Source organism: Wasmannia auropunctata, unplaced genomic scaffold, assembly GCF_000956235.1.
Source record: "Wasmannia auropunctata unplaced genomic scaffold, wasmannia.A_1.0 LD336060.1, whole genome shotgun sequence".
Taxonomy (NCBI): Eukaryota; Metazoa; Arthropoda; class Insecta; order Hymenoptera; family Formicidae; genus Wasmannia; species Wasmannia auropunctata.
Window position 1 is genome coordinate 485,491 of NW_012026830.1, and position 23,462 is coordinate 508,952.

At 37.6% G+C, this 23,462-nt stretch overlaps 1 protein-coding gene across 3 annotated transcripts in view; it reads left to right on the forward strand.

The window, feature by feature from the left end:
- The window catches only part of LOC105450508 (acetylcholine receptor subunit alpha-like), a 159,710-nt gene that overhangs the window by 33,754 nt on the left and 102,494 nt on the right, over window positions 1–23,462 (forward strand). For all 3 annotated transcript variants that reach the window (XR_974464.1, XM_011690367.1, XM_011690366.1), the window contains one exon: window positions 15,312–15,356. Coding sequence is in view for 2 of the 3 variants with exons in the window: in XM_011690367.1 (XP_011688669.1) it covers window positions 15,312–15,356 (45 nt within the window). In the remaining variant the exon portion in view is untranslated. The remainder of the gene's footprint in view (window positions 1–15,311; window positions 15,357–23,462) is intronic.

Consider the following 23,462-nt stretch of genomic DNA (forward strand, 5'->3'; position numbering starts at 1 on the left):
AGAGAGAGAGAGAGAGAGAGAGAGGGCAATGAGCCTCGGCGCGATGTAGAGTCCCGAGGGCTAATAATGTCTCAGAAGCGTACCTATACGCGGGAGCTTGTAAGAGCCGAACACCCCTCTGGTGTCAGCGACCCCGGCGCGCGCGCGGCAGAGACGACGAAGAGATTCGCCGCGCGTATCGATACGCGACATGCAGTTGCTTGTATAATATTCGTGAAAAATACGAAGATGCAATCGCGTGAAGCTCGCGTCCTGAAGGGCGCAATCTCCTCCGTCGCGCGCACGTCGAGTCGTCACGTCACCGCGATTTATTCCGACGACGTCGGCGAAATAAGACAGCGCTTGGAGAAATACGGGAGACACTCCTTCACTAGTTGACTCCGCAACGCTCATGTCGCCTGCAATCTGATACGCGCGTGAGCGATCTCGCGAATCCCACCAACGATCTCGTAACTCTTTCTCGTAACGCGCATCCCCGCGCAGCGGCGAGTTCGTCATCAAGGAAACTGGCAGTCTGCACTTGACTCGTGAAATACGCGCGCATACACGGAGACATCCGACAGGCAGGTAGATATTGGCCACATACATTTTTCGCCTCGAGCGAAAAGGAGCCGCGGACGAAAATTTTTCGCAAACGCTTATGTAAACGTGAGATGTTCGTACTGAGGGAGTGGGGCAACTTCTCTCTTGCGCATTTACGCGGAAAGGAAGTATTCAAACGGAAATATACAATAATGCGAACAAGTGGAGTCTTTTACACGTGCGACGACACGAAAGTTGCGTTCAGAGTCACATGTTTGTCAACCAGAAATTTTTGTTCTGTTAACAGAAGATCGCCAATAATTTATTCGCGTCGCGTTTTATGTACACTGATATACTAATTGCAATTTCTCAGGTAATATATGGTAAAGTGACGTACATAATTTTTTCGAATAATAGCAATTAATTAAACGCAACACGCGATGCTTTAGCTTTTCCTTCAATGATATGTTGTGAGATAAAAGTGTCTTATTCATACGGAAAAACTTATTTATTTTGTATTTTAAATAGACCTAATTTTAATTTATTATGCTTCTCCAACGAGCACACGTTTATATCTATAAACGGTTCTTGAAAATAAACCGAACAATAGAAGTGTTACTGTCAACGTTTACTGTCGAACGCTCTGAAAAATGTCGAGCTGCACGGTAGGCAATATCTGCTGAAACTTCCTGAAACTTCGCGTCTGCAAACGACCGATATTAAAGTAAAAATTTTCCATTCAATAAACGGAGATCGAGAGATGGCGAGAAGGTTTAACGCGGAGATTTCGCATTGCTCGCGGGCACGCTCTCTCTCTCTCTCTCTCTCGCGGAGGGCGAATACGATACGCCCATCGGGAATTCCATTCCCGGTGCGTGCGACGCGACATTGCACAGCGCCGCGCGCTGTGTTGCAAACATCGGACCCATTGCAAATATTGAAAAACGGCAGTCACCTGCTCTTTCCGATGTAATGAATACTCGTAAAATATTACTCGCCTCTACTACGCGCCTTCCTCTTCCGCGCCCGCGCGCCTGGACCGTGCGACTTCTCCGTTGTTTTTCCGATTTACCAAAAAAAAAAAGAACTCTCGCAAGCCGAAACGCGCTAATTGAATTCGCTAAATTTAATGTTTTAATTAACTCTCGCATCTCATTGATACGATATCGATATCATTCCGCTTGTGCGATCGACCGCGCGCCTCCCTTATTCCTCACTCATTCCATAGCGAAACTGTTCTTTGTATGTATACTAACGCTCGGAGGCCCGCATTGTCATGGAAATGGGAACTTTTTTTGGGAGGAGAGGATTGTTTCCGCCATAGCACAATATTGCAGTATACGATAAAGTAGTACTACTGTATGGTCGCTTTTGTCAAGCGTGTAACGAATCTCTTTTTTTACATTTATTCCTCCAATTAAACCTTTAGTTTCTCGATAAACGAAATAATTTAGAGATACAGAAGTTACTTATTTTATTGAATAAGATAAATTAATCAGATATTTTATCAATGAAATTACTTGTGAAAAAAAAATTAATTACCTTTATAAGTATTCTTATAGGTATAATATTATGTAATATTTCTCTAATTATCGTTTACTCACTACAACAAGATATATTTTCTGCGAAAAGTAATTTAATCTTGAAATGTTCAACATCAACGGGGTAACAGCGACATTTACGTCGAAGTGGAATCTAAAAGAGAAACGTTTCATCCTAATACTCAAAGCGAAGTCTCAGTCCGTTGCGACGGTAAACTTTTGCCGCAAAACGCGCGCGCGGCGCGACTGGGTGCGACAATTTCTGCAGCAGCCTCTCGCCATAGTCTTTTCCCTCTTTTTTTTTTCAGAACGCGGTAGAGTCGAGAAGTAACGAGAACGTCGGCGTACAGTTGGGTTTAATTAAAGTACAGTGGGCACGTAGTTTAACGTTAATGCGGTCCGCGGTAGAAAAAAAAGAAATGTGTAAGCGCGGTAGGGACGAGTTAATTGTTTGTCACTTCTTGCGCTTATTCAAAACTTGCGCTTATTTTAAAAGAACGTATTACAGCGAGATTGTTATAATCATTTCGCTTCAGAATCTATAAACTTAGTCAAATTCCTCGATTGGGCATCGTTTTAATATTTTGCGAAAAGTATCTATCTCGCAAATTGCGAAACTTTCGCGAAAGTTCTATAAGAATGCAGAAAACATCGCGAATACGATGCGGAGCTACTAAATATTTTCACGTAGACCCCTTTAACAATTTTCATTTCTTAGCAGTGCATCTGCGACTCGCGGCTGCGTAACGCTCAGGGGTATGAATATTTACACTAAAGTAAATCAGACAAAAAAAAGAAAAGTAAGGCTTGCCATCTGGAACACACAAACTGTCGCGGTGTATATTATATTATTACAGTGCACAATAAAATCTTAAGACTCAGGAAACAGAAGTAATTTCTTAATGTAAGAAGCACTTTAATTAAAATTCTGTTAAAGTATGATACACTCGTAACTACGCGTTGCAAAATAAGATTTTATTTACTTCTGCCTCTGGAGCTTTTAATTTACAGAAAAGCCTTTCTCGTTTTTAATCGTTTTTAAGCTCAAACATTCTTAGCAACTTTGCCAAGACAAAATAGCAAAGTAACAAGTTGCGTCGAAGCGTTTTAGAAGTACAATAAATAGAAGGAGAATCCCTACGAGAATCTGAGCCGTGTAATTGCAATGCATTTTTATCTTATCTATTGTTAAGCTAAAAACGTAACGCGCACAGCCAAAGGTTTATAAGTAACGTTATTTGCCCTTTCGGCGCGTTCGCGGATTTGTATTCGATTGAAACTCGCTTCCAAAATTGGAGGTCAGCCTAAATTGCATCGAATTATCTGGTGTATCTGCAGGGATCGGGATTAGATCCCGGCAACGTAATTTCTTTGATAGAATAAACGGGCGCGCGCGCGCGTATCGCGGCGAGGATCGGAACAAACCGGAATTATGTATCCGTATCGATGTATGCGTTAATAACACAAGTGGTCCACCGCCGCCGCGCGCCGCGGCTTCCGAACCTCATCCGCGCGCTAAACCGCGCGCTGACCTGTGTGTATACGTAGCAATTCGTGGATGGCGAAGACCGTGGGATGTGGGCGCGTCATAGTACATGAGCCGCTGGCATTCCTGGCATTCCTAAATCGGAGGTCAACCCGAATCAGATCCGATCCGGTATGGAGCGTGTCCGGGGATTGAAATAGCTTACTCGCTAGCAACACGACGATCGAAGCCACTTATCGATCGGTGGTTTCGAGATGACTGCGCGAATGCGGAATAAAAAGAGTCTTAAAATTGGGAAAGAGGAATAAAACGGTGAAAATGCGGTTCGGAAAATGCTATCTTTCTCTCGTAGCTTCAAAATTTGATTTCTTAAAATATTCGAACCTATATGCGACGAATCCTGAAAAATTGCGATCTTAAACGCAAAATTTGATAAATGTACATTAAGAATGCAATAAGAATCGCATGATGACGTTTAATTGAAGTATGTGACGTGTAATTGAAAGACAGCTGTCTATGAAAATAAGAGCAAATAATTCGTAATATGTTTTTTTTCTCTATTTTAACTTATAAATTATAATTTTCTTTTTATTTCAACTTATCAACGCATCATCACAACTTACGTGTATTAAGAAACCTGCCCTTCGTGTAAACAAGAAATTTATACAAAGTGTCCTAAGTCTTCATCACCAACGTGCCGCGTCATCTTCGAAAAAGCTTGTAATCCCAGGCAAAATCCCTGGTAATATGTCGACTACCTTCGTTTCACAGAAATCGTCCGACGAATTCTTTTTGTCCCGCGCCGCCGTTGAATATTCCCCGGCGTTACGCGCGATGCAAATGATAAAGAATTTACATTTTCCTTAATTTGCACAATAATGGCGGCGTCACCTCTCGACCCTGTTCCACTCGTGACTTTTCCGTGAGAAAACTTTCCCGTCGTACCACGACTCCTCATTGAATTTCCTCGGGATATTCGCGTTATACCTGTACGCTGTAATAATGGCACTTGTGACATACGGGTCCCCATCATAAACATATTTTACATCAAGTGGTATTAAAGATACATGATTATCACATAAAGTGCCATAATAATGGCAGAAAAAATACGTATAGATTGATTAATGACAACAACAGAGTGTTAACTATAAAATAAATTTCTTTTATATCAAATTTTTTTGAGAATGTTTTTAAATGGCGAAAAATTTATACCTCTTTCTCTTCTTTATAAGCAATATTGTATATTAAAATTTACTGCATAATATATAATAATATAAATAAATATATAGTAATAACTTTAAATTTTTACTTTTTTTTATCTATTTAGAAAGAATGACAATTCTTACAAAATACTTTCAATCTTTATTCATAATATTTTCATTATGTCCAGATAATATTCCATTTAATAGATAAGTCTGTTCATAGATAAGCTTGTTACCTCTTGCAGTGACATTGCTGTCGATACTGAAAAAGGAAAACGTGTAACAAACAAGACTTTTAATCTCGACTTCAAATCTTCTCTGGAACAAGAAGCGGTAGGATTTAATTAGATGCCAACTTGCTCGTGATACACGGAAGATATTTCAAATTCATGAACCTCGCAAATTAGGCTTGAGACCGTGTCTTGCCAGAGTTAACGGTAGTCCGCGATGTACTTGGCTCGTGTAACTTTCGCGAGCGTTTCCTACGTTGCATAACAGCAACTTAAATCGTGCCGCCGCGCCGCGCGAACGAAGGAAACTTTTGGGGAACTTTTGGGGAGAGATATTCATTTGCACCTGAATCTTATGGCTGTTTCGTGACCGAAATGCCGGACTGTAAAATGGGCAAAAGAATTGACGGAGTCTTATCAGTCTTTGTTAAACGAATACAATTATGATAGCGCACGATTTAGCAGATCCCTGCAGATTACTTTTGGCGAAATTTTATTATATTTTTGGCACTGCATTTTCCAGCTTGAATATTTTTTAAAGAGTATCTCAATTATCGTTAACTCTTGAGAATGGATAAAGGAAAAGTTCGACAGTTTATAAACTGCTGTCGGTTATTGCCGAATTATCTTGTGTCTATTAATCGTTAAAATCAAGGCAGCGCCGAACGTTTAGCAGTAAAGCCATTACGGTGCAAATTTCAAATTCCCCTAACGGACCTGTACATCACCCCCAGGCGTAGTGCTACGACAACGGCACCGGTATTTACGTAATTATTGGGCCGAGCCATTTGCTTTGTGGCTGGCTGGCTCATCGAGAGCCTCTCGAGTGCATGCGTCATCATTAGACCGACCATGCTACTCTGTGCTCTATTAATGATGTCTGTCGATATCTCTAAGCCACTTATTTCAAAAAATAAGAATTGTTTTTTGCTAAAAATCGCAATGTGAACTTGATTGAAGAATCTATCATTAAATTTAATCTTTAATATACGATAATCCACGTGAGATGTATAATTAAAAGCAATAGTTTCCATTTAAATGTGAGATGATCTTCATTTAATTTAAAAAAAAAGTTAAAAATGTACAGCAAATTAGTAGCATGAATATGAAAAAAAAATTTGACAGAAAATGAAAAAGAGAAGAAAATTACAGGGATGTTGGCATTTATTTTCGATCCGAGAGCAATCGAAGCTTTATATTATTCATTAATAATGCAATCTGTATGGAAATGCAAAAACAAATTCGGTGTGACTGGCGTGTGTAAGAACAAAAATCAATCAATCGCAAAAATATCTTTGTTTGCATTTGGACGTGACTATTTAAAAGAAAGTTGTTATACAGCATGCATTGTAAAATCGAGATTGAAAGTTCGAAAGTACATTGCAAGAACTGATGCATTAATAATTTAGATAGTTCGATGAACAAAAGTTTCTATCTTCAGATTGCTTTCAGAAATTATTCTACCGTGTTTGGTATACTCATAAAGAAATTTATTTCATGCAAAATATGACGTAAATAATATGTATTTTAATATTCTTTTTATTTTATCTTATCGTAATTTCAGTATTTCTCGTTTATGAAGTCTCAAAAGTTCGCTCGTTCAACTGAGAAATGCATTAAAAAATTATTTATTAAATCGCTTTCTATAGAATCATTTGTTAGCTTATAAATAATTTTCTCACCAGAAATTGCGATTTATACGTTTAGTCGGTCAACTTTTCAACAAAATGAATAAACTGCTAAGTAAAAAGAAAATATGCGGATTTATTTTATCTATTTTGAATTAAAAATACGAATTTACATGATTCTATCACGCGCGCGCGCCTAAGAAAAAATAAATTCCTGAACTTACGTTTGTTTTCACTTCACAGACGTACACATAGCAAAGTAGCGAAGTGCGTACATTAGCTATAGGCGAGAATTATTCCCGCGTCGTATCTAATCCTCGCTCCGAGACGCGAACGTGCCGCCGCGTAAATGAAAATCATTCCGCATAAACGCGCTGCGTTACCCGTCAACCATCAAAAGGGATGAGCGCGGCTCTTAATCCGCGAAAGTGGTGAGAAAGCGAGACGATGTTGCCCCCTCGATATGAATATCTAACAGCTGTTTATACTCGGACTCCCCCGTACTCCGAGTTACGGCCCCCGCGGATGAATGCAGGTTGGCCCAGTAGTAATGGAAAGCCGCTGATCGGCCCTTACACTACCGGCGACGATATTGCAGGTCGTACGCAGGATTATGCACTTTAGCATGGTTAATGCGCCAGGCGGTGTAACGTTAGGTCGGATTATCGTATAGCGAACTAATAATGATATCCAGCAAAGGGCTTAACTTGTCTTTAATTTCTTAAGCTTTCTGTATTCATTAAAAAAATTGCCCTTAAGAAAAAGTGTTTAAAAAAAAAAAAAAAAAAAAACTGATTGTTGCATCAGTAATTGATAATACAGCAATCAGTTTTTTGGAACACTTTTTCTTAAGGGTGCGTATTCTCTTTAGAGTTTCTCTTAGAGCTTTTCTTTCTAGAAAAAATATTGAACACGATTGTTTTTCTTCAATCTGACCAGTGATATGTATTTTCTACGTAGATATATTTATCACAATAAGTTTCTAAATTTACAATTAGATAAAATTACAAACTATAAAGAAAAGTAAACTTAAACATAAAAAACATATAACGAAGATTCATATATCTTGAACAGCTCGAGTTACATAAGTTAAGAATTATTGACACATAAGACTCTCTTTCTCTCGAATCGCTACTAAGAGTATTATATATGAGAACCCGTAATTGTAGAAACGTAACGTAATTAGAGACGAGTCAACGAGATTGACACGATCGTGCTGGGCTTAATCGAGCTGTCTAAGGGACGAAGACGAGAGTCAGACGACAGATGATGGAAATCATAATGAATCTCGTCGTTTCGCCTCCGTCGCTCAGGAATGCGAAATTACGGCAAGAACCTGTCTAGCACGCTCGCTAATATATATCAGTGACTTCGATCTTCATTAATCTTCCACCCTTGATCGGTCCTAAATATCTGGCGTTCTTCTGAGCGCAATTTTCTTGTTTGCTGCTAACAGCCTGCTATCAGCTGCAATAATTTCCGCAAAATTGTTAACTCGTTACGGGACGGATATTGCAATTTTAATATATTTTTTTTATCTCCAGCGATAAGTTGGTTGTAACATCGAATTTACTTAGAACAATTTACATATTTCTTTTTATTGCGTGGGATTGTGCATTATTTCATATTCTACATATAATAATTAAGCGTTCGAATCGTTGCGAGTATCGCAATTGCCACACGCGAGATTAGTTGAGTAGCTTTTAGTGTAACATTTCCAAAGAATCGATATTTTTTCTTCCACCCTTTTTGCAGACGCCTTCACCCTTTTGCTTCCTTCTCCCTTCGCGTGCTACCTACTTCCCCTTTCGCCCATTGATCAAACACTATCTGTTTATCCCTACTTCTGAAACCGGAATTCCTCCGCGATAACCACCCCCGAGCAAACACCGGCGTGAAATACACCCTTCAGCGCCAGTCCTGGTGGTGCCGATGCAGAAGCGTCGAGTGGTTTATCACGATAATGACGATCGGTAGATGGGCCACATCATGCCCGCAAACACTCGCGATTGTGAATTGTGATTAATTACGAGGTAATCTAAAAACACTTCTAAAAAACATATAAAAAGTTACTCACAAGGAGAACACTAAGATTAAAAACGAACTAAACAATTAAATTGAAGAACCTTTAAAAAGTAAATTGAAGAATTTAGAAGAAGTTATCACGAGTCTAATATCGAATCTCACTCTCTACTTAGACAAGACAGATGAAGTTCAACTATGAAAAAGATTACATAAATTTTAAGAAGGCTGTTCACTTCGGCTTTCAACCGCTCGGTCCGGTCTTATGCAATTAAACGCGCATAAGTATGTGTGCGATGAGACCGACGGGTAACTCTTGCAAGTAATAGCGGAGCTTACTCGCTTGTACAATACCTTTACCGGACGAGCACTCGTCGAGAGTACTCGTACACGTACACGTACGTGTACAGACACGAGGGGCGCGTACCTCGTAAGCGTTTCTACGAAGACTGGGATTTGCTCATAAATATGTAAATTTCACGTGGGGCGGCGGAGTAAAAATGTGGCCGAGGGCTGCCGATACGAATTGGATATTCAATTGCGATCGGCACACGGCTGATTTGTGCTGAAAAAAGAACATAACTGCGGCTCGGCGCAAGAATTGACACCGTGCCATCTGCATTTATCAGTCTTCTTAATCTCCTTCTCTTGTTACATAAGTTATTCACAGTTTAAGTAACAATTAATATGATTAACTAATTTAAATAACAATTATTTAATTAACTAACTTGAGTAATAGTGACATATTTAGTAATTATCTTGATCTCTCATGGTTAAGTGAACTATTAATTGCTCACTACTCACAAGAATAATCAATTATCGTCTAATAGCGATTGCAAATGACAGCTTGACATTGACAACTGCGCAATGTAGCGGAAGTCTTCCCGTCGCGAATGACTTTCCGATTTTCAAGCGTCCGCATCGTGACGTTCGATTTACATTATTCATGCGCAACGATTCGCGACTAGCTGCGGGTAAATCATATATGCAAGTGTAAAATAAAAAAAAATCATCTTGTTATGCATCGACTATATCTTTACGTACATCGTTACGATTTCATAAGAACTTTGCATCTGTCAAACTTACAAGATGACTCCTCAAAGAGGATAGAAAGTGAGGAGGGGGAGGAGGGGGGGGGATGGAGGATCGTCTGACAGGTGTTGGGAATCTGGCGCGGAGTGAAAATGAAAAATGTATAAATTCTAATTTTATATCTGTCAAATATATTTCTTAAATGCCTTCCATAAAACTCTTTTTTACATCAAATATAAACGTTGAAATAATAACGTTAAAAGAGTCTTGAAAAATTTATTAATTAATGTTATATTATTTTTATGTAACTTTAAAAAAATTGTCTAAAAATGTAACACACTCGTAGTGATGTAAAATATTTTATCAGATTTATGGTAATAATACCCGAAAAATGTCTCTACATACCATTAATAAAATAGTTTAGAACCACGCGCTTCAATTTATAACGTAAAATTTAGTGTCTCTACGCGGCGCGCGAATATCGCAGCTGAAAGTAGTATAAGAATCGTGGAATAGTCTCGAGAGGCCTAAAAGCCCTGAGCGAATTTTATGTGCCGTTTTTACCAGAAACTTTTAAATAAACGGGTTTTCCTTCTTGATTCAAAAATTCTTCCTAGACGTACCGAGCTCATAATGAAATAATTCTTTCTAACGTGTTTGTGTCATTTAAATAGTGTTCTTCAAAGAGAACTCTTGAAAATTGCATAATTGTCAAATAAATATAAATGATAATATTAAAGGCGTGTCGGAAAATTAGTGAATTAGTGCTGTAACATTTTTATATAACTCTTTTAAAACGTATAAATAATGCAATAACTTGTAGCTGTGTACACGTAAAATATTTTGTTAGGTGCGTGGAACTAGTTATGTGTGGAGAACTCTACTCTCTTCATACTCGTTTCCATATCTAATACACACTGAAAAGAAATTGGATTAAAGACCGATCGATGTTCGTAAATGCAGCTTTCCGATCGTCAACATGCCTCTTAATTATTGCGGTTTAATGCATTTAGAGGATCACATTGCTCGCGGAGCGTTTGAATAGGCCATGTCAAATTCACGTCGGCCGCAGCTCGGTACTTTACGTTCGATATGCGTTCATTAACGTGGTACGTGAAACACATTAAGTTTCTTTCGATGAGCACGATCGAGAAAATTACTTTGGAATATGTAATTACATGTTCTGAACCGTGTGCCACAAATGACTATGCATAAGTATTTAATTGATATAAAATAGCTATGAAACAATAAAACTTTATTTACCGTTTTTCAGCAATTGCGAGTAATAGAAACGAACTTATGAAGAGTTTATATTTAACGTTAAAATATTTAGTAAACGTTAAATTCAAGTAAAAGCCTCGCTGCACAACAAGATCTCAGACTTGATAATCATATCCCTCGGAATCATTTGCGATTGGTACAGCTAAGATATTCCTTTTACGAGCAAGGAATTATGCTACACGTAAATTTGTGTTGTCACACCGAAACGTTTCACGCGTTTCGTGAATATTCAACAATCTTAAATATTCAACGCCGGAAAAACAGAGCATTATTCATCTCTCGCCAGCCGTCCCGAGCATACATCTATTTTTGCCACTCTAATCCCACTCCAATCGGTCATCTTGATTTACGACGTCAGAAATGAAGAAATTATTCTCGGGAGTCTGCGAGGGCGCATTTTGTTATATTCGTTTTTTTTTGTCATACTGTCAACTTCATAACATTTGCCATTCGTGTGATTTACGGTCACCGATTAAATTCCGAATCTCGTATTACAGTGCTAGGACTTAATATTCTGACGCAGGATATGCTGACAATCCAATTAATGTTTTACGTTTGGAAAGAATATAAATCTTTCATAAAAATATAACTCACAGTTCTTTGAATATGCGCGCAATCTTCGTGTTAAAATACTCTGTTTTTTTTCTCGCAATCATTCAATTAGAGTTTTCTACTGGGAAAACTAGTACTACACTGAATACAATTGAATGCAAGTTGTATTGTTCACTTTGAAAATCAGTTTATATATTTTCAGTGTTTAATGTTCCACTGACAAAACTGGTGCAAAAAAGTTGCACTGAGTTCAACTTTTGCTTAACCGTCTTTAGAAACAATGGAAGACCAGTGCAAAGTAAAATTGAGGCTTGTACTTTAAAATATTACGTTAAGATATAATATTATTTTAACAACGACGTTAAAAAGCTTTAATTTTAAGTGTTTTATTTCCTTTCTTATCTTTCTTCTACTGAGACGCTCGTGCAAGACTTATCCGCTGCCAGACTTTAAATCACGCTAAATCGATGTGACATCCTTGAAGAGACAAATTAGATCTGCCTGACAACGCTTGCCACTCACTTTTCCTACGATCGCGCTTCTCATGGCTGCAACACGTTTGCAATATCACTGCAAGAGGTGACTGCAGAAGTACAGGGCACGCACATTTCTATCTGAATAAATTCGCAAAAGAACGGAGGAGGATCAGTCCGGATTTTCTAAAATATATTTTATATATTTGATATAGATATTTGAAATAGATTTATAATTTATTAGTAAAATATTAAACTTTTTCTAATGATCGACAAACGTGAACAGCTTCAACCAATACATTATGACTACAAAAAAGATAGAATCTCTTCAGAATACATGCAAAGCTTTTGGAAAATTACGTTTTGAATATATGACACATCGAAATAATATAGATATGATAACGTTATTTAAAACGTTATTTAATGTTACTTAATAAATAATTAATTTAACATTAATTCACAAACTATTTATCCAATCTTTGTTTTTCAACTCTCGAGAGTCGATTGCCTTTTGCACCATTATTATCATCTTCTTTGTTGCCGTGATTGCTAAAAAAAAAAAAAAATAGAAGCAATCCATCCCTTCCTGAACTAACTAACCGACCCTCAACACGACGTGCCGTACAGCAGCGCATGAATTAATTAGAAACGATCAGTTGGCGAAATATTCTTGCGTTGAAACGCGGGAACTCGACAGGAATTTTCAATTTACGATCCACATGGGCAGCGCCAGTCTAATATCCACCTACGTACCGGAACCCGTCGCTCGTATGCTCAAATCAATTAACATATTGCTCGCTCACGCGCTAATGGTCGCGCGCGCGTAGCGCTCGCTCGATCGTCCACAGCGGCGCGTCCACTCGCCACCGCAATCAGAGTTTAATTACACATAAAGTAATTTGCTAATTACCTTTCGCCCCGCCCGCAATTGGCAGTACGTCGTGGTATCGATGCCGTTAGGAGTTACTCCGCTACTTTTCGAATCGTTCACGATCGCGGCTGGGTCGACGTGAAGGGGTATAATCAGCTAACTTCGATAATGAACAATTGCCGCGTTATTGCATTATTATTATTGATGGAATTAGTTAATTAGTAACATCATAAGTCAAACTGTGACGTTATCATTATTGATTGGCAATACAATGTAACGATGTCAATGTGTATTGAGCCACTGTACTGTTATATTAGATTTGTCAATGTTATGCTGTTACATTAATACTAGTATATAGGTATTATATTATTAACACCGCTAAGAAGCATGAGCTTACTATTGCTATTGTTATCATTATTACCTATTATTGTACACCGTTGTCGTTGCGCTGTTTCGCGTCAAAATCGATTATTCAGATCGACGAGTGCACAGTGTCGCTTTCGCATCGGCGCGGAAATTCGTACAAACCGACACGTGAGTTTTCCGCTTTCCGCGGCTGTACAATCGACATGACATTAATTTCGAGCGAATGGGCCGAGCACACGTGCGCGTATATTCGGATACGCACGAATTAATTAGCCTTTGCCCCTATAATCGCGATAATGCGTGTCGCCGACGAGCTCTATAATCTCGCGAAAATTCAATCGATTCACGCGGAGTAGCAGTCCCTTGTTATCTGCGCAAAGTGTCAAAAGAAAAGAAGGGACAACGTTGTACAAAAAGTAACGTCGTTCCTCCTCAGCGGGAAAACAAATACCCTTGTTAGCAGTGAATTTTGTAGTGTAAAATTTATGGAAAATTATAGTGAAGCACATTGGTGAAATACAATACGTGTTTATTGATTAGATGGCTGAATAATGGATTTAAATATTTATATAGAATTATTACTAGACACCAAGATTCAGCCATGACTGTAGAAAATGCTCTCAAATTTATAATTCGCAACATACATATATATCATTTTAAAAAATTGCAACAGCGACGAGGCAAAGTGTTTCATTGTCTTATTTAGTCTTTTAATACATTTCTAATAACGCCATCATAAATATAGAAATAAAAGACCGAATTTTCCGCGTGAAGCAACATCAATGTTTAACGCCGCGATAATATATCCGGTCTGCGTTACATTTACATCCGCGATTCATCGAAACGCGCGGACCAAAGCTAGCTATATTGGTATTATTACATTTGCATATGAATGCGAATCCGCCTTCCTATCGCGGAGGATAATTCATACCGGGGTGAATATCCATTCAATACCGGCCCTCGATGCGACTATGTTGCGATGATTACCTTGTCGGACACCTTCTCATTGATGTCACAACGGAAGCTCCCAACATCGTGAATATACCTATATTTATTGTTTCGACAACGAAAATTCATGGCCACGGATAAATTTTCGTGGCGCTTGCACTATCGCGAAAATTAAAACGACGACGAGAGAACAAAACAATATATAATATTGCATTAAAGCAAGAAAATAAATCGCAGGCCGAAAGTTTATATCTCAATTCCACAATATCCAAATATCAGATTGTACGATAATAATATGTTGTTCAAATTAATAATGTTGTTATCATAATTTAATAATTGTAATCATCATTACGGTATCGAACAGCAACACTGACTGTGTTTTACTAGTGGGTAATTAATAATCGCGTATCCATAAAAGTCAATAGCGATTGTATTACTTAAATTATGTATATCGCAGAAATATTTGAGGATGTATACTCGCCTACGGCACACACATCGTTCGCATTCAATCAGGATTAGATTTGCGCGCGCACATGCAAACAGATGCAGGCGCGGATGGATTCCACGTGTGGTACAGTTTGAATTGTGTACGTCGGGGATTCACGAAATAGCGGAAAGTCCAAAATCGCATACTAGCAGTCCATAACTTGAATTACGGGCTGTGCCGAGTTCCATCTATGCGCCCGAACTGCTAGCTAGGTCCAATTAGTCGAGGGGCGGCGTTGAATCCGGAAATTACAATGCGCTGCGGGTGACAGGTGCAAAAAGGAGACGAGGGGTGTCGTACATTTTCTATTGAAGGAGACCCGTTGCCAAACGCTTGCCAAATACGACCGTAAGAATTGTTTTTGAAGGTTAAACAAATTTCCCAGAAAACGCCAAAAGTTTGTCAACTTTTTACATAATCTTATCAATGCCATCCCTTCTCAAAACAAATAAATTTAAACTAAATTGAAATTAAAGCTTAATTGCATCGATTTTGTAAATTGATATGAAAAAATATGTATTGTAAAAAACTTGTTAAACTGAATTATAATCAGGGTTATGAAATTTATAGAAACAGAAAATGTAATTGCAAACAAACAATTATTTTATAATAGACTGTAATTAAGAAACGCGTATACAGTTGCTTATTGAAAAAATGGTTTTTGTTACAGAACTTGAAGAATCAGATCATGACGACAAACCTGTGGGTTGAACAGGTGAGCGATAAATAATTTTCTTTTAAATCATATTTAATTCACGAATATTTTATCGTCTGGAAATATTTTTCTTACGATTTTTTTTACAAATGTGTAATTGTTTATACGATACGTTGGAATTTCTAACGTTGCACAACTTTAATACAGTTTAACTTAAGTGATATACTCGCGGGGTACATTATTTATCGCGCATTTAATCGCGCGCGTAAAGTATTTTAAGAGAAGTCATTCCTTTTCCGTACTGCAGCGATACGCGAAGTTTGGTAGAAAAGAAACAGTCAGAAGAGAGTAATTTATTCAGCGTAATTGGATCGTTACGAACATTAGAACATTAGAAGGAGAAAATTAACGAGATAACCGAGACATTCGCTGTTTTGGGAAACAACGGCTGTTTCGCCGCTTCGCGTTACACGAAGGGCGTAGTAACTGCAAATTACTTGTATTATACCTTGCATATATCTACCGATACATCTGCGTGACGTAGTGGCTCTTTACCATAAAATACTATGCAGGATGAGGCAAGAGAAACCATCAGACAACGGAGAGCGCACCGTCGCGCATAATTGAAGAATAATTAAGACGTCGATTAGCGTAGCGATTACGGTGTGTTTCTTCGGCGAAAGCGACGCGCAAAGCTCTGAAAACATCGTCGTTAATGGGCCTTTGAAATGTCTAGACGTTAGTACGGCTTTAGGAAAATGTTAATTGCTTTCGATATTCATTTTAATACATGACCTGTAATAACTACCGAACAGTTCTTTGATATTCTGGAGATTACTCACATATTTTCAAGATTAATCAAAATTGAAATCTTAAAAATGTAATAATTTTTTCAAATTATTACAATAATTAGAATTGATATAATAATTAGACTAACGATATTGCGTAGTTTGCGTTCAGACTTGCGTCTATAATTGCATTTACATGGCTAAATTCATACACCGACACACACATACTTTAGATTCATAATTAATGTCAGAATTCAGGGTAAAATTTTATTAATAAAAGTTAATTATTTATTAATTTTATTAAATTTTAACTTAATTAACATGCTGAAAATTAGTTAATTTGTTTTATTAAAAATTTTAAATAATAAATTTATTATACATATGATGAAGGAAAAGGAAATTAATATATATTTTAGGCAACACGAATGAGTTTTTGAAATAAAATACGCGAGAATTCATTTAGAGAAGAAAAGCAAAGAGAATCAGAACATGTGATATGATATATATTTAAGTTGAAATATTATTTAAAAAATGATCACATTATTCGTAATGATATGAGATACTCATAATAAAAAATTCTCTTATCCCTATAGCTTCGAGAGAGAGATTTCTAGTTTAAATAAATAAATATGTGCATTTCGGTAGACAGCAAGTATTTAATAATTTAATCATCAGGAACATAAGAAATGGAAAATTTATTTTATTTAGCTGTAACACACAGTCTTAATTCAGATAGCACTCGGAAAAACGTAGTTCAAGTATTAAGCTAACTGAGAGTATTAAAGAGATACTCTCACATTTTCAATAATCCTATGATTGCCAATTCGCTTACCGCTTACGTTTTCCTATTTTACATTACAATCTTTCACCGTGTATATTGTACCCGCTACAGGGCGCGGCGTAGTGAGTATCAAGGTCGAGCGCGCCGCGCGTTCACAACACAAAGTCATTCGCGCGGCAGCGGCACGCCGCGCCGGAGAGAGCTGGTACGCAGTGGCGCGGCGCGCGCGCGTTCCTCTTCGCACAATATCGCATTATCTTCCGAGACACGATCGCGAGAAAGCCCTAACCATCGTTGCATTATCTCTCGGGACATCAAACGCGATCACTTCTTACTGATAGTAATTACCGGTAAGCGTCCCATGAACCTCTCTCACTACGAACGATTAGTAATTGGCTAGGTGACTCGACGCGAATATTTAGTTTGCACTGGAAATCGGAGCTATCGGAAACGAGAATTTCAAATTATACCTAAGTTTCATTAATACTTACGATCAATATTAATGACTTCGTCAATACTTGCACTAGAGTATATAATTTAACACTTTAAATTTTATCTTTTAATTCATATACGTGATTTACCTCTCGCATTTTCGAATCGGGAGCGAAGCAATGCACGATCGTCGATCCGCGTGATTTAAGTAATACAATACCGCGTGTAGAGTATACTGATTTATTAATAATCAATACAAAATACAGAGAATGGCTCGAATATATTACAGCATGCATCTTTATCTTGTACGAAAGCATAAAATATTTCGTAATGACTAGCGCCGCGCGACGCTGCTCGGCGTTCGTTTTCTTTTTGTGATGTACGACGTGCAGGCTTCGCAAATTGCTCTGTTATCATTCGCGTAACGATAGCGAGAAGGCTCCGTGTGGCTTCACATTATTTCTCGGTGGCCATCGCAAGTACTAAGAGACGCTCGACGCGATCAGAACCTACTTATCAGCTCGTACACGATTGAATAATTCCTGCGTTTGAAAATCGTAATTAACAGTCTTTACGCGAGTGTTGTGTTGTGAGAGTATCACGAACGAGCAGCACAGAAGAACAAGAGAGGAGGAGGAGGAGGCCTAGGGTGGCATCAGGCGACAACGAAGCAATCATGAGGTGAGTTTATAATCTCTTATTTATCATTCGCTATCTGAATTATATTTATATCAGCGTGTTAAACTTCTAGTCTTTTATATCAGATTTTATATTTGATTAGATTTTATATTTGAAAAGTTTGTTTTAAAAAATGATTTTTCTCGAGAATTGTATAATTATTTCGTATTTATGATAATTGTTTTTCAAAATGTTAGTTATTTTTAATTCTTTTTTAATAATTTAATATTTTTAATTTTCGATTCTAATGTCATGTTTTTTTAACAGATTCACGTTATAACTTCGCTGCTGCGCATCGATGAGTGATAAAATCTTTTTATTTTAAATGAGATAATAAATCTGTGAGAAGCATTGTATCAAATATAAAATCTATATGACATATGTACAGTTTAAGTTAAGAAGATACAATATTGTATTAATAAATAAAATATATTTCATAGATTCAAATATATACCTTTGAATGGATGGGCTATGATAAATCATTAATATTTAATCTTAAAACCCGAGCAAATATCTGTCGAATTATTGTGCATTTGACGATTTGAATTTTTAATTACTATTTAGTTGCATAATAAAACACTAAAATATGCCAGTTATGTATGCTAATAACTAAAACGATCAGTAATTCGGTAATAAAAAGTTTATAAAATAAAGCTTTATTAATGAATCATTATTGACCGCTTTGCTTATTTATTGGACTTTTCGGTGTCTTTTTATGCAATAAAATAGTAATTAGAAAGTACACAAATGCTTGAACATGTAGAAAATTTAAACTCGATATAAATAAAAAAAATGAAAAATATTTTATAACGAAAATGGTAAAAGTTTGAAAGATACTATTGAAATAGATAAACCTCTGAATTTTTATATCATATTTAATTAAGAAAGAAATATCTATACAAATATGAGATTTGAGTTACAGATTGAAATGAATCTTTTTTTTTATATTTTGCTATATTATTTTTGAAATTTTGCCAGACAGCTTAGTAAACTATATTCATCTTTAAAAAGACCGTTAACATCCTGACAGCGTTATATATATGCGCTCTCTCAATTACAACAAAATTCGCTCACGCAGAATGCTTCGGAACAAAGCACGGCTTTGACGTTGCATCACGTAGTTTCATAGTTAAATCCGATAAAATCGCGGAGGTGTACACACATGTCGGTCCGCGTCGAACGTTACTCGTCGCGGTACGAAAACGATTCCATACGCGAGCCACGCGGATGATCGTCCGGTCGGGGATGCAGCACGGAGCGGAGCCCCGACCGTCGCGTTTGCAGCACGAGTTACATTTCTGTCTAAACGCGTGTTGTACGTGTACATGGCAAAGCATTCCCGGCGCGTCTCGCGGAGAGCGACGTGCCATCCTTCAACGTCGAAACCACCCCTATACCATCACGGAGAGAGAGAGAGAGAGAAAGCGAGCGAGCGGCCGCCAACATCCGCGCCAACCCTTGCTGTTAGCGTAGCGCGCACCCTTGTCACACCGCCTCGCTCAGGATCGTCCATACCGAGCTCGTGTCGTTATGTCGCTTTTCGTTTTTAATTCTTTAGGTGGCCAACGAGCCTTTGTGTCACGCGAAATGTAAATAAAAAGGCACAGATTTTTTTTTGCACGAGATTAGAATGCAGATTAACAAGCGTCGTTTGAGCAAAGACTTGAGTAGTTTTTTTTTATTAACAATTACCTAAATATTACTCATAATGATACTGTGCAATATTCAGGCATGACTAAATATTAAATTAGTAGGAAAATTTTTATTTATTCCGTCCGATGGGGAACATATTTAAAATACTTAGTGACTTTATTTCATAGGAAACGGAATTTTAATATAAAGTGATATTAAAGCAATATTAGAAACATTCTCTAACGGCACAGAAGTTTAAGCCCAGAAACTATACTAATTTCTAATGGTTAGAGTCGTCCCTGATCTCATGATGCTCTGATGCAAACGTATGACCATGTAACTGATACGCTCTCGGTACAATATGGTACATGTTACACGCGCGTGACAACGAAATCTGAGTTTTCGATGTTTCCCATGCAGCATAAAACCTTCCTTTTTTTTAAAAAAACGTCAGTATCATCCATCGTAAATTTTCGTTTAATGTCATGTAATTCAATTTTATCATCTTCCAAGTTTTACTCTCTATAAAAGTACATCTTCCTTTTTGGAAGATGTAAAAGAAGAGGGAAATAAGAGAAGCGTTTATACATAAAAAAATATTGCATTTCTTTCGTTTTGAAATTTTGTTTTTACTTAATTCAAAAATAAAAAAAATATCAATGATAGTTAACAGGTTGAAACTATAGAAACACATTTTCGTATCTATAAGATGTAAATCACACGATTGTGATCTCTCGGCTGCAATTTAAATTATAATAATCAGACAGAATCTTCAGATCTTTCGCGAGTATCCAGTATGTGAAACTTTCTCAATTTTTATTACAGTAGTTTGTTTGCGCAGGCTCGCAATAAAAAGTTTATTTCTTTCCCTATCCTGCCTACTACTTCATTCTCTTTCACATTTTATTTCATCGTCTATCATACGCGCGAAGATAAAGTTTCGTATATGATAGATACAAAAGAACATTGCGAGAAAGATAGAGAGAGAGAGAGAGAGTCTGCACATAAAAAAATCTGGTTATGCTAAAATTTTTGCTAAAAATTTCGGAATAAAAACGAAACGGAAAAAAATGTTTGTAAATGTTACCATTTATAAGAAAACATTACTAGGAAAAATGATAATTTTTACCTCTATATCTTGTTATATACTTCGCGATCCTTATATTTTCGAAGATATAGTGGAAGCGGAATATTTCCGATAGTGAAAAGTAGAGGATATTAGCTGCGCCGCGAGATGTCGAAGTATCGAGAGACTCGTCACGTAACATTTCCTGATATGAATCGCAAAGTTTCTTACGTAATACGGGAAGGCGTGGCGGCGCCCTGCGCGATTTACCTCCGACGAAATAGCGAAATATCTGAGGGAGCTTTTCTCGTACGTTCGAGAGTTGCCAGTTTAATTTTGCCGTAAAATCGACCTCGTGCATATCGACGAATCCGCAAGCGAAATTACTTCTCCTTGCCCGAGCACGAAAACGAATTAAACTACGCAGGGAGATACATTGCCAGCTGGCTCCGCAAACTTGCTTAATTGTATAGGCTTAATTGTGTAGGATTGCAATTTAAAGAAAAAAAAAGAGGAAAGAAAAGACGACGTTGCAGAGAGCCGTTGGCACACAAACGTGTCTCCGCGCTTTTAACAAAGCAGAGCGGAGCAGAATAGCCGTAAACGATTAATCGGTCTTAATGGAAGTATAGAATTATTGATAAATTGTGCGCGCAAGTATCGACATGCGGGAATTGCATTGTAATTTTAGGATGCAATATTTATATGTGTTTAGCCTTCTCGTGAAATAATTGAGCAACGTGAAGTATTTGATTAATGATTTATTCGAATTATAAAATTAAAAAACGATCTCTCTCTTAATCTTAGTCGTTCCATCATGTATATATATCTTGAAAAAATGGTCAATCGATATATGAAATTATTTCTAAATGCACTTGTTAGGGAGAAAGATTTGTTAACTTTTATGTTGTCAGCGTTTAATCAGTTTTCTTCTTTCTTTCAATTAATTGCTGCAATAATAACGCGCCCTTTCCAGGCTGTCATTTTATTTAGTTTTTCTCTCAGTGAATTTAAGCTTTATGAAAAAAAAAAAGATTTTTGGGCTTCCCTTCGCTGGATTTCCCGTCAGGTGGTAGAACCGATATCTCGAACAAGAGCGAGGGCTTATCCCGTAACAGAATGTCGTTCTTTTATTTTTTTTTGAACGGCTCAGACGGACGGCAGCCAATACGTCGAAAATAAATTGATTGCGACGGCACAACGTCAACAATCCTGTTATCTGCAAACACCTTGTTCGCACTCTCGTCCAGGCTCCCTCTCGTTCTGCTTTTTTTCTTGACGTTCGCGTATCACTTACATGTTTATCAGACACTTGTTACGATCTGCCTTTATATATTCCCCGATTTTTCTCCTCTTAACAATTCCAAATTTCTCTGCAACGTTTAAATAACGTGTCTTTTCATTTATAATAATTAAGTATTGTTTAATTATTTTATTAAGCATACCTTCTATATAAGTCGCAAACGCACAACGCAAACGCAAACGCGGAGAAAAAAAAGAAAGGAACGTAAAAAAAAAGAAAGGAACGTAAAAAAAAAGAAAGGGAGAAACGTCCGCGTTTGCGTTTGCGTTTTGCGACTTATGTATGACGGGGCTTTACACGAAAGAAAGGAAAATATCAATGAACTGCAATTGTGAAATCTATTTTATAATAAAGATTAATTAATATCCTTTACGTTCATTCTTTTCTCTTATTTAACTGTTGGCTGTTTGACCTACGTTTCGCAGCCCTCTTTCTTTCACGTTTTTAATATCTTCTAATCACGTTGTTCATCATTTATTTCCCTTGTCCTTTCACATTTTACATTCGATTTAAATTTCTCTCTCTGCCATTTTCTACCTCCGTGCCTCTTTATTGTTTTACTACTTCATCTATCACTCTTTACCTCGATTTTCCTTCTTCCTTTCTTTATCGCGCTTTCCTTCTTTCCGCATCTCTTTTTCCGCTCCATTATTTTCTTGTCGCTCCCATCGCTATCTCTGCCTTCGCTTTTCCTCGTTTTCTTTTTTCTTGCACTTTGAGGTCGATCGCTCTCTCATCAGGTTTTCGATTCTCCGTGTCGATATACTGGGTAACAACGTTAACATGCCGACAACGCATGTTACGCTCCACGTGACTGATAATCTTTTATCCTTACCCAACCCAACGTCATTGTATATAAATAAATCGGGTTCCACGAGAGCGAACAGCGAAGACTTGCTTTTCGACACCCCGTTACCGCAGGAAGCACGCGCGCTCGTCGGGAAAGTATACGCTGTCTACAATAACGTACGCGCGATATACACACCGACCGCTTACAATAAATCAGATTTTTCAGGTGGTTACAAGATTTCCGCGACGCGCCAAGTAAATTTTCTTGCAACGTCGAGCAAACACGTCGCGCAAATCTTTTCTCGATGCGCACGATTCTCTGTCTTACAACGTAATTTATCCCATTTACTTATTCCACGATTTAAACTTTCTCTTTGGAAGGAGGAATATTCCGATCGAAAAATGAATCTTTTCTCTATTTCGGCATGAATGAGGTATTCAACGTCGCGATTACAGTGTGTTTACGACGTACTCGGTGTCTCGGGTAACAGCGTCGTTTACCCTTGCAAAAGTTTGCGGTTTTCGATACACGGATCTCGGATGATGCCGGGGTAGCAAATGTTGAAGGTTAGCTTCTGCATTTTCCTAGCGGAAACAACGGCTTCGTCATGCTCGCGCGGACGAGGAACTTCGGTATCCGATCGTCGTCGTATCAACATGCACCATGAACATCCCAAAACGGTTATCGTCGCACCTT